The sequence below is a fragment of the Stomoxys calcitrans genome, chromosome 1 (genome assembly GCF_963082655.1).
Source record: "Stomoxys calcitrans chromosome 1, idStoCalc2.1, whole genome shotgun sequence".
Classification (NCBI taxonomy): domain Eukaryota; kingdom Metazoa; phylum Arthropoda; class Insecta; order Diptera; family Muscidae; genus Stomoxys; species Stomoxys calcitrans.
The window spans coordinates 68,261,640-68,274,020 of NC_081552.1; the positions used below are offsets into that span (position 1 = coordinate 68,261,640).

General features: G+C 36.9%; 2 protein-coding genes across 5 annotated transcripts in view; both read right to left on the reverse strand.

The window, feature by feature from the left end:
• LOC106093105 (serine-rich adhesin for platelets) overlaps positions 1 to 12,381 on the reverse strand; it is a 742,527-nt gene that overhangs the window by 572,276 nt on the left and 157,870 nt on the right. The gene's annotated exons all lie outside the window — the stretch shown is intronic.
• LOC106090193 (putative uncharacterized protein DDB_G0271606) overlaps positions 1 to 12,381 on the reverse strand; it is a 539,204-nt gene that overhangs the window by 198,575 nt on the left and 328,248 nt on the right. Inside the window, exon 3 of one of the 4 annotated variants that reach the window (XM_059370840.1) lies at positions 6,453 to 6,506. The exons of 2 other annotated variants lie outside the window; for them this stretch is intronic. In XM_059370840.1, coding sequence (XP_059226823.1) covers positions 6,453 to 6,506 — 54 coding nt within the window. Of the gene's footprint in view, positions 1 to 6,446; positions 6,507 to 12,381 lie in introns of those variants that run through there. One more of the 4 variants, XM_059370842.1, reaches the window with a different exon arrangement.

Below are 12,381 nucleotides of genomic sequence, written 5' to 3' on the forward strand. Positions count from 1 at the left end.
TCACATTCTTACAAATTTTTTCCTGAGAGAAAAAAACTATATTTTTTCAAATGTATTCATGTTTTTTGAAAAATTTGTCCAAATTATTTTTGATGGAAAAAATCGTCAAAGTGTAAATGTCAGCGAAATTTTTGTCACTGTTTACTAAAATTACTTTTAAATTTTTTAAAATTTAAAAATAGTTTTTATTACTCCGAAGTTTTACTTTCTTCTTATCGATATCTTATATATAAAAATCAATTTGTGTTTGTTTGTATGTTTGTGTGTTCCTTATAGACTCAGAAACGGCTGAACGGATTTTCTTGAAAAGTTAGGGAAAAGTGTCTATGGGGCCACCCCACCCGCACAACACCACCTAACCCCCAAAAAAACACCCCTAAATCGGACATATTTACCGATCATGGCAATATGGGACTCAAATTTCAAAGGTATTTGCAAGTAGAATAAGAATCTGATATCCAAATGTGGGACCACGTTTCTGAGGGTCCACCCCTTTCCCAAAACACCCCCCAAACAGGACTTATTTACTGACCATGGGAAAGTGGGTGTTTAAATAAAAGGTATTTAAGTGTAGAATTAGAATCTGATATCCAAATTTGGGAACAACTGTTTGGAGGGCCGCCTCTCCCCCAAAGGCGACAAATTTACGACCATAGCAATATGAGGTTCAAATGAAAGGACTTCGGGGTTCAGATTCGGCACGAATCTGATATCAATATTTTGGAAAAGTGTCTATGGGGCCACCCCACCCCCACAACATCACCCAAATAGGAAGTATTTGCTGACTTTTGCAATATTAGGCTCAAATAAAAGGGTTTTTAGAGTGGAACACGAATCCGATATATATTTTCAAGGCCAACTCACTGAGTGGCCGCTCATCCCACAAAACACCCCCAAGCCAGTCACGTTTGCCGGAAAAATGGGGCTGAAATTAAAGGTCTTTGGGAGTAGACCACGCATCTGATATCAACATTAGAACCAACTGTCTAGGGGACGTCCCACTACCATAACAACCCCCAAGTAGGACGTATTTGCTCACCAAGACAATTTGGGTCGTAAAGAGAGTGGAATTAAATATTTAAAGTTTTTAGGGCCAATAACCCAAACCGGACATATTTGCTGACTTTTGCAATAAGGAGTGATTTGAAAACGAATTTGATATCCAATTTTGAGGCCAATGGCAATATGGGGTTCAAATAAATGATATATAGATATATGAGAATAGAGCACGTTGCTGATATATTTTCCGGGCTTAGTGTTTGGGGGACCAACCCAATCCCCAAAACACACCTAAATCGGGCATATTTACCGACCATGTCAATGTGGAGATTAAATGAAAGGTATTGGGGGGTAGAGCAAGAATTGACACTTTCGGGACCAATTTTCGGGGAGTCTACCCCTTTCTCAAAATACCCCACAAGCAGCAATTTTTAAGTGACCAATTTGTGACGAATTTGATATCCAAATGTAGGACCATGTATTTAGGGGATCACTCCTTCCCCAAAACATCACGCAAAGGGTAAAAAATTTTCGACCATGCCAATATGTGGTATTTAAGATTAGAAAACGAATTTGATAACCTATTTTGGGCCATGTGTTTGGGGGACGCCTCATCGTGTAAACTCCCCTAAACCAATGGCAATATGGGGTTTAAATAAATGGTTTTTGAAAGAAGAGCACGATGCTGATATTTTTTAGGGCCAAGTGCCTGGGAGACCACCTATCCCCCGAAAACACCACTAAATCAGATATCATGAGAGTAGGGGGCTGAAATAAAGTATTTTAAGAATGGAGTACACCTTACATCCAAACTTAAATTTGTAGACCAATAAAGATCATATGGGATTCGGACAAAGGCACTTATATTGATAAATTGTTAGTCAAGTGATATACTATTTTCGTAGCATGGTATTTCACTAAAAGCTCTTTAATTGTCGAAAATAAATATTCCGAGGAAACTTTTGTTCCACATAAAGTAAAACAAGGCGCAGCGGAGCGGGTCCGGTTCAGCTAGTTTTCTATAAAATGCGCATCCTTTAAAATATTTTAATTTCTCCATTAGCATAAAGAAAACTTCCAATGAGATTAAATAATGGCAAAACATGTTCAAAGTTTTGTCACTCTAAAATAAACACCCCATTGTTTTAATGCTACCACGTCACCACAACACGTTACGTTACGTTTCCTTATTGTGTTAACTAACATTTGAAGGTGAGTGCGGTGGCTGTTTGATTTTATGGTTATTTTCACTTTTGAGATTTTCTCTTTCTTTAATGGCAATGTTGCAAATACGTTGTAAAGGAAATTTTTCTTACTTATTTTGCCCCCTCTTTGGCTTTTCCTCCTGCCTTTACCAAAAAAACAAAGGAGAATCCCCATGCAGCGCAAAGGCTTTCCATGCTTGGCCATCGTTCTTGTAGTTAGCACCTGGGGACTAATTAATGGTATCATTTACGCTACGTTTTTTTATGTTTCTCCTTCGCTTTCTTCTTTTTTTTTGGCAAGTATGGCATTAATAGATGATGTCATTTGCTGAGACACAAAGTAACAATACCGCAGAGCTCATAAAAGACAAGGAAGCGAAAAACAAAAACAAATATAGAAACAGGACATCATATATTGAGGCCCAAAATAGCCAGGGATTTATTGTGATGATGCTGAGCTGATGGTGACGACGATGATAATGGCGTAAAGAAAATCTTGTAACAGCAGGAGTCTGTTAAATTCGTACAGCATAAATTAGCCAAACATTTTTGAATATTCTCAATGATGATAAGTGCTTAGAAGCAAGGAAGTTGCACTTAGAAGGTGGATTGAAGGTTGCCTATTGAAGATAAAAGCCTGTCATTATCTTAGACGGTAACAAACAAGAATATTGGCTACAAAATTATTTTGAGATAGTCTTTAAAATTAGCAAAGCTTTCTCAGAAAGAGAGTAGTGAGTGAGTGAGTGAGTGAGAAAAACAAAATTTAAAATTTTATCGATGGTACGTAGATGAAGTTTTGGTTATTGAAAAAAGGAACTGGTAATACTAAAAAAATGTAAATTATGCCCGTATAAGAGTAACCCCGAGAAATATGCAATCAAGGTTTCAGCATTTATAGCTCTTAGAAATATACTAAACATTTTTAACACCAATTCCAGCTAAATTCACATTGACATTATGTACTCCGTGTGTCCACCGTAGCGCAATGGTAAGCATTAAGCATATCTGCCTTTGACACTGACCGCCTGGGTTCGAATCCTGACAAGAACATCAGCAAGAAATTTTCTGCTGTGGTTATCCCCAGCAAAAACTAGGTAGGCACATGTCATTACACACTCACATATCAGTAAGTAATTTCTTGTTACTCTTAGGAATACCTAATAATGAGTTAAATAATTACTAATTGGTAACAAGAAGTCAAAGAATACCAAAAACTTAAGCAATAATCCAAAGGAAAATTTGAAAATGAGAAGAATTCTGTTAAATCTTAAAGTAATTAGAAAATTCTCAAGAAATCAATAACTTTTTTTCATTCCTTTTATGATTTTGGGATTTTTTTGATATTTTTTATTTATTAATTTATAAATCTGTCTATATCATCTTCTTTGCTTTTCATTTTTAAAGCAATAAGTATTATAAAATCGAAGCTATTATTTTCCGTACTTCGGTATGTTTAGAGGTATGTCATTATTTTTAGCACTTAAGTATTTGTACGAAGAATTTATTATTTGCTATCAGGTGGTATGTTTACTCTGAAGAACCTTGAAGGTCCTGCCCATGTTAAAGTATTGTTGCGTATATATCTACTAGTAAGTGGTTACAGAATCTTGTTTTGGGTTACCCACCTCGCGGTTTGGACCACGGTTATAAAAGGAGACCCCTTATCATTTCGCTTAAACTAGAATCGAACAGAAGTCCTCGAGATCTTATTAACTTTACTTTTACTTTTATTGTCTTTGACAAAACATTTGTCCTATTATCCGAACTTAGAATAGCGTTCCAAGCGCCTCGATCTTCTGCGCTCCTTCTATAATATCTGACATCAAGTTTTGGGGTGTCTCTCACCACTTGATCTTTCCATCGGGCTCTTGACCGTCCCGGTTTGCGTGTGATCGCCTTCAAAAGACTTATTCGTTGGAGCTTCTTTATTCATTCTGACAACATGACCTAGCCAACGCAGCCATTGTATTTTGATAAATTTACCTATGCTAACGTCGTCATACAGCTCATACAGTTCGTGGTTCATATGATGACGATACTCTCCATTAATGGAAACTAGTCCATAAATTTTACGAAGAATCTTTCTCTCAAACACTCCAAGCACTACCTTACCTGCTTTCACAAGCACCCATATCTCGGAACCATATAACAACACGGGTAGTATAAGTGTCTTGTATAGTGTGATCTTCGTCTGTCGAGAGGTGGCCTGGTTTCTAAACTGCTTACAGAATCCAAAGTAGCATCTGTTTGCCAGTATAGTTTTTCACTTCATTTCAAAACTGGTGCCATTCGTTTCGGTAACGGCGGTGCCAAGGAAGATAAAGTTGCTGACCATCCCAAAGTTGTGGTTTCTAACTTTCTCCACTTTCTTCATCTGGCCGGTTGTACAAGGTGTTTTGGGAGTTGATACCATGCATTTCGTTTTATCTCCATATACTGCCAGACCCATTTTCACTGATTCCCTTTCGAGTCTACTGCCGGTGACCGACCCATATTATCAAAGTCGTCGGCATTGGCGAGTAGCATCTTATTCTCTTGTATAATCTTCTCCAGCAGGATATTAAACAGATCACACGAAAGGCTGTCTCCTTGTCTGAAACCTCGTTTGGTATTGAATAGTTCGGAGAGATTCTTTCTTAGTCTAACTGAGGAACGTGTATCAGCAAGTGCCATCCTGCAGAGTTGTATTTATTTTGTAGAGATACCAAACTCAAACATAGCTTGAAATAACTTTGAACGTAAAGCGCTATCGAAAGCGGCTTGGTATTCAACAAAGAGATGATAAGAGTTGACTTGACCTTCTCTGGTCTTTTTGCAGTATTTTTCGCAGTGTGAATATCTAGTCGGTGGTGGATTTACCAAGTCTAAAGCAGCATCACCGCATACCAGGTCTTAAGCCGCATCACCATTTATTCACCGAGATCGTATTCAATACTTTATATTAAAAGAATAGCATATCTCTTATTGCGCTAGGGAGTAAGAGATATGCTATATGTACTCCATAGTTTTTGAGTCTGTAAGACACCTTAATAAATTTGACAAAGGTGTTGATGAAGATATATGGCGTATCAGAAATCGCGATCCACTATGCCAGTCAAAGTGTTTGAGTGTTTTATTTTATTTTATTTTATTTTATTTTATTTTATTTTATTTTATTTTATTTTTATTTTCTTTTCTTTTATTTTATTTTATTTTACTTATTTTTGTCCTAACAACCCTAAAATAAATAGAGCTGCAAACATTTTTGATAAACTAGCAGACAGTTCACTTCAATAACAGGTTGCAGACCATACTTGCTATAACCTGCAAAGTTTTTACTATTAGTAAAGTTTTTTTGATTTTCCTAAATGGTCGTGGAAAAAATGTGGCATGTCAATTACCATTATGTCCTCCAGTAGGCAAAATATTCGTTCTAATTTAGGTAAGGTTTAAGTGTCAGATTGCCTTCAGACTCATTTAGATGTCCATTTGTGAGGAAGCTGCTTACGAGTTACTACCGTTGAAGTTACTAGTTCCTATCGTTGAACATATCTGCCAAATCAGACAGTTTTCAAAGAAATGAGAACCAAAGTGGAACTCCTTCTGATTGCCAGTGCGAGACACACACACAGCAGATGTCCTATAGTCTCCTTCTACTTCAGTCTGTCAGCATGCATATCGATCAGACAACAACCTGTTATGATGGCCACAATGACTGAGACGCCTGTTCTAGTCAGCAACAGCAAAGCAATAGTCCTCTTCAAGTCTAATTTATGACAAAAAATTTTGGAATGCTCTCTCTTTGTGACCATCTATCTTTCGTTGCCTTTTGTGTTTGATCTTGAAGACTTAGTTTACATGTTGCTAGAGGCTTACCCACTGATTACAGTTCCCCAATACTAGTTCTTCCGAGTACACCCCAAAGCCCACCTAGTCATCTAGTTTGAAATCATCCGCATAGAAGTCTATGTAAATTCTATTACCAGGGATATTGTAGTTCCAATGGGTTCTATCAGGTACAGTACTTTTTATCAAAAAGCGGCTCCGCCAATGTGTAATCCACACTGCCTGGAACGTCGGGCATTGTATCAAGTATAACACAGTCCGTAGTCGCCGCAAGACCAAAGGGAAAGCTGCCTTATTCTTGCAGTTGCACTCAGAGCAATTTGTTTTGCCGCAATGTCCAGACGCATTACGTGTAGCAATAAATTCAGTTCTAATTTACTTCATAAATGCTTATTTATTTTTTATCGTTTGTATACTTACTATTTTGGGATCATGATTAGTGGTTCCAGCATTCAAAATTTTTAATAAACTTACCTAAAAGAAAGAAAAAGAAGAAAAAAGTGAATAATGGCTTAAGGTCTATTTGTCTGAAAATCATAGCCGGCTGTTGTTGGCGAACTCAAACATTTCAAAGTAATTAAAATGAAATACTATAACTATACTGGTAAATCAAAATGCAAACTTTACCGATAAACATACCACTATGGAACAGGGGCAAACTTCTTACATATCAATGAGTGAAGTCCGACTCAAATTTAAAGTTCAATGATAAAGGGCATCCTTTATATAGCCGAGTCCGAACGGTGTGCCGCAGTGCGACACCTCTTTGGAGAGAAGTTTTTACATGGCATAGTAGCTCCCAAATGTCGCCAGCATTAGGAGGGGAAAACCGCTGAATAACTATGCTGGTAGCGTTGTCAAATGCCATGATTGTCAAAAAAAAACATCAACACCTGAAATCATTCGGCGAGTGAAGGCTCGAATTCAATGAAATCTACACCGTAGTGTAAATCAAATGGCTAAAGATCTGAAAATATCCCGTTAAAGGATGCAACACATATTAAAATGTAATGTGATCTTACACCAAAACAAAAAGAAGTTAGGCTGCGCCTGCGCGAATGTGAAGAATTTCCGAAAATCGTGTTCTCTGAGGAGAAAATTTTCCCAAATGAGTAATTCGAAAACTAGAATTTGGGTCTACGAACGGCCACCCGAGGTAATTTCCCATCTCAAGTGAAGCTATTAGCCACTCTACAAATGTTTTTTTTTTTACTCTGGCGTCAAAGTAAATGAGATTTATATCCGGGAAATGTGGTTTGAATTGACAACACTTCGTGTCAGCTACTGCGTACATTCGATTAAAAATTATTTTAACTGATATTGAAAAGTATCAGTCTATACTGCTTATAATTTTTTAAACCCCTCGAATATTGGCCAGCGATGTCCAGGAGCTTTGGGCTGAAATGCATTTACGAGCATCTTTCATTTTATAAACAAGGCGGAAATAGAAGGAAAGGCGAAAGTCGGGCGAAGCCGGCTATATAATACCTTACATCCGAATCTACATACTACTTTTAATACAAATTATGGCTCCTACTGCCTTAAAAGACCAGATCGGTTTAAATTCATGTATGGGTGTTATAAAGGGAGATTTTTTTGAGGTTAGGATTTTCATGCATTAGTATTTGACAGATCACGTGGGATTTCAGACATGGTGTCAAAGAGAAAGATGCTCAGTATGCTTTGACATTTCATCATGAATAGACTTACTAACGAGCAACGCTTGCAAATCATTGAATTTTATTACCAAAATCAGTGTTCGGTTCGAAATGTGTTCAAATTTTGACAAATTTTGTTCAGCGATGAGGCTCATTTCTGGTTGAATGGCTACGTAAATAAGCAAAATTGCCGCATTTGGAGTGAAGAGCAACCAGAAGCCGTTCAAGAACTGCCCATGCATCCCGAAAAATGCACTGTTTGGTGTGGTTTGTACGCTGGTGGAATCATTGGACCGTATTTTTTCAAAGATGCTGTTGGACGCAACGTTACGGTGAATGAACACATTTCGAACCGAACACTGATTTTGGTAATAAAATTCAATGATTTGCAAGCGTTGCTCGTTAGTAAGTCTATTCATGATGAAATGTCAAAGCATACTGAGCATCTTTCTCTTTGACACCATGTCTGAAATCCCACGTGATCTGTCAAATACTAATGCATGAAAATCCTAACCTCAAAAAAATCACCCTTTATCTAAATGCACAAAGCTATAATAACCCAGAGCACAGTGGTGCTACCACCAATAAAAAGACATAATCTTATATAAAGGGTGCTTTTTGGCTTTTATCTTTTTGGCAACGCTGGTTTAAACAGCTCACGCATGTTTCGTGTTTTGTTTCACTGTCAAACATCTTCAGTTTGGTCTATAATTTTACCATGATTATTGAATTTTGTTATCAAAATACGTGCCCTGTTAAGAAAGTTTATCGCGCGCTTCTTCCATTTTATGGTCAATTTAATCGACCCACTGAAGCGGCTATTCGTGCCATGGTAACTAAATTTAGCACCAATTTTACATTGTTGGACATTAAACAACCAACACGTAGTGTGCGAAGTGAAGAAAATATCGCAGCTGTATCGGCCAGTGTTAATGATGACCATCAATTATCGATTCGTAATCGTTCGCAGCAATTGCGTCTCCGTTACTCAACAACGTGCAAATATTTGCGGAAGCATTTAGGTGAAGGCCTTTTAAAATACATCTGGTGCAAGCATTTAATCTGAACGACCCACCGCAACGCAGAATTTTTGAAGAATGGGCTCTTGGGAAGTTGGCCGATGATCGACTTTTTTTTATCGAAAAATTGTGTGCAGCGTCTAAGCTCATTTCTGGCTCAATGGGTACGTAAACAAGCTGAATTGTCGATTTTGGAGTGAAGATCAGTCAGAAGCATTGCAAGAGCTACCAATGTATCCAGAAAAAGTCACAGTTTGGTGCGGTTTATGGGCTGGTGCCATCAGTGGACCGTACTTCTCCAATGCGATGCGAATCGCAACGTAAAAGTTAATGGTGAACGCTACCGTGAGTTGATATCCAACATTTTTTTACCCAAAATGCAAGAGCTTGACTTGTACGACATGTGGATTCAATAAGATGGTGCCACATGCCACACAGCCCGCGTAACAATGGCCTTAGTTAGAGGCGAGTTCGGTTAACATTTTATTTCACATTCGGGACCGCATAGATCGTGCAATTTAAGGCCGTTAGACTATTTTTTGCAAGGCTATGTTAATGCTCATATCTATACAGACAAGCCCGCTTTAATGGACGAATTGGAAGATAACATTGAAGCATGTATTCGTGAGATACCGGCCGAAATATTGGAAAGACTTTGCCAAAAATAGACTAAGCGGATGGACCATTTGAGGCGAAGTCACGGTCAACATTTGCATGATATAATGTTCTAACATTAAATTGTATGACCGTACTATCGATTCAAATAAAGATTTCAGGAATTATTCTGCATTTTTTTTTTTTTTTTTGAAAAACTTTCCTATAGCTATTAAAAAATTACCATTTATATCTTTAACCTGATATATGCTTTTATGGTTGTGGTATGGTTTAGTCCGATCATTACCAAATTTGGTAAGGGATGCTCTATTTTATGTCTCGCTATGCCTGCCAAATTTCAACAAAATTGGTTCAGATTTAGACATAGCTCCCCTATATATCTTTCATCCGACAGTTGATTTTACCTTATGGCTATGGTAGCCGCAGTTTTGTTGCAAACATTACAAAATATGCTAAAAGATGTACATTGTGATCTCTCAATACGTATATGACAAATTTCATCACACAGTTCAGATTAAGTTGTAACTCCCATATATATCTTTCATCCGATATGTGCCTTATGGCTGTGTGACACAATTTATTTCAGGATTTTGAAAGAGATATTTAATGTCTGTTTGCGCTTTCTTTTTTATACCCTCCACCATAGGATGGGGAATACTTATTTCGTCATTCTGTTTGTAACACCTCGAAATATGCGTCTTAGCCCCACAAAGTATATATATTCTTGATCGTCGTGGCATTTTAAATAGAACTAGCCGTGTCCGTCCGTCTGTCGAAAGCACAAATACTTCTTATTACTGTAGGTCGGTTGGGATTGTAAATGGTCCAAATCGGTCCATGTTTTGATATAGCTGCCATATAAACCGATCTCGTCCGATTGGACCGACTGAAATTTTGCACCTAGTGTTTTGATATCACTTCCAATAATTGTGCTAAGTGTGGTTCAAATCGGTTCATAACCTGATATAACTGCCATTTAAACTAATCTTGGGTCTTGACTTCTTGATCTTTTTGAAGGCGCAATTCTTATCCGATTTGGCTGTAACTTTGCACGTGGTGGTATCATTTCCAACATTTATGCCATATAAACCGATCTGGGATCTTGACTTCGATTTGGCTGAAATTTTGTACAACGGCTTCTCCCATGGCCTTCAACATACGTGTGCTATATGGTCTGAATCGATCTATAGCTTGATACAGCTCCCATATAAACCGATCTCCCGAGTTTGTTTCTTGAGCCCCGAATCGGACAATAACTTGATAAAGTTCCTCCTCCTCCTCGTCCTCCTGCTCCATCCTTATTCAATATTCTTTGTTTGCCTAAAAAGAGATACCGCGCAAAGTATTCGACAGATGTGATCTAGGGTGGAGGGTATATAAGATTCGGCTCGGCCGAACTTAGCACGCTTTTACTTGTTTGGTCTTAAAATCTTATTGTGAGATTGAGGAAGCGCAAACAGATAAACCAAACGAAAGGCACATCGCATGTGGTATAGGTCACTGCCTATTCACAAAAAACAGCACTGGCAGAATCAACCGCTGGGCGATCGCCGTGCGAAGAAAAAAAAGAGTTTTGCAAAAATATGTTTGTGTTTGTTGCTATTGGCATCGTTGGATAAGTTGGATTTGAATAAGGGAAGTAAGATTTGATTTGTTTTCCATTGCGCTTATGATCAAGTCGTCCCTGTTCAATTTCAGATGTGTGCTTAACAACTGTTCAAATTCAGATGTGTGCTTTACAACTTACTCTAGTTGGAATGGTTGTAAAACACCATGATCCATTTGACATCTCATGATGATGATTTTTCTTGGTCGAAAATGAAATCGCGATACAGGAAACCAATTTTTGCTGACTTTTAAATGTTTTTTGCTATATTATTCTTTGAATAGAAATCATTAAACAATGTTCTAAATCCGGACAATATCCTGCAAAGAGATATTTGATGTAATATCTAAACAACTGTGTAAATTTATTTTCCAAATCGGTTCATAACTAGATGCAACGCCCATATACATATATTGTATATTTCACACGACATAAATTTTGAATGGCTGAAATCTATGTTATTTTGGTACATTGATTACAAAATTTAACATGAGATATTAGAGGCATTAACATGTACAAAACAAATTTTCCGCTCAGATTTAGAAATAGCTCTTAAACATATATTTCTTATATGCACTTTAATGGCTGTATATACATTATTTTTACTATACGAAAACTTAGGGAAATCCATAGAAAATAAAAAGTTAGCAGTTCGTAGCAATTAACACAATTAACCCACATTTAAAATTTCTCAGAGCGGATTTTTGCGAATGTTTCTAATTGTCCAATAGATCAATTTTGGACCAATTTTTAAAAAATCAAGAAAAACATTCCGATAGACAATTGTAGAGTAAAATAATTTTTGAAGGCTCCGAATTAAAAAGAAAAAAATGTCTTTGAATTAAATTATTTCTTTTTTTTAATTTAATTTATGCAAATTTCCGTTTTGTTCACTTTCCAAAGAATCCTTGAAAAAGTTTAATGGCCTCCGAGTAAAATCACCTACGGTGGGCTATCCATTCAACCTACCCTAAATATCGATTTGGATTGATATGGCAATAAATTGTTATTTGTCTATCGATTTTCACGAACGATTATCTAAGGGCTCTTGACATTTCATAGCATTTTTCTCAGAGCACAACAAAAAAGAAATTTCAAACATACTTTGTAAGTGTCTAAAAAATTTATAGAAATAAATAGCAGCACAGTACACAGTTAAATGAATTCAAGTGGCACACTGGAATTTCATCTAAAAAACATGCAAACTGTAAAAAACTAAAAGTCTACACTTTCCCAAGATAAGAAATAACTTTGAAAGAGCAACGTGACTATAAACTACTGCATTAATTTCGTCTTATTATTCTCAAGTGATGCTGAAACTTTCTCAAGTTTGTTGTTGTATAAAGATTGAAAAGAAAATAGTAAAAACAAGAACAAATTTTCACATTAAGCACTTAAACACCTGAAGTGGCACGTGGAATAACTTGCAATGGAATTTATTATGCTATTTA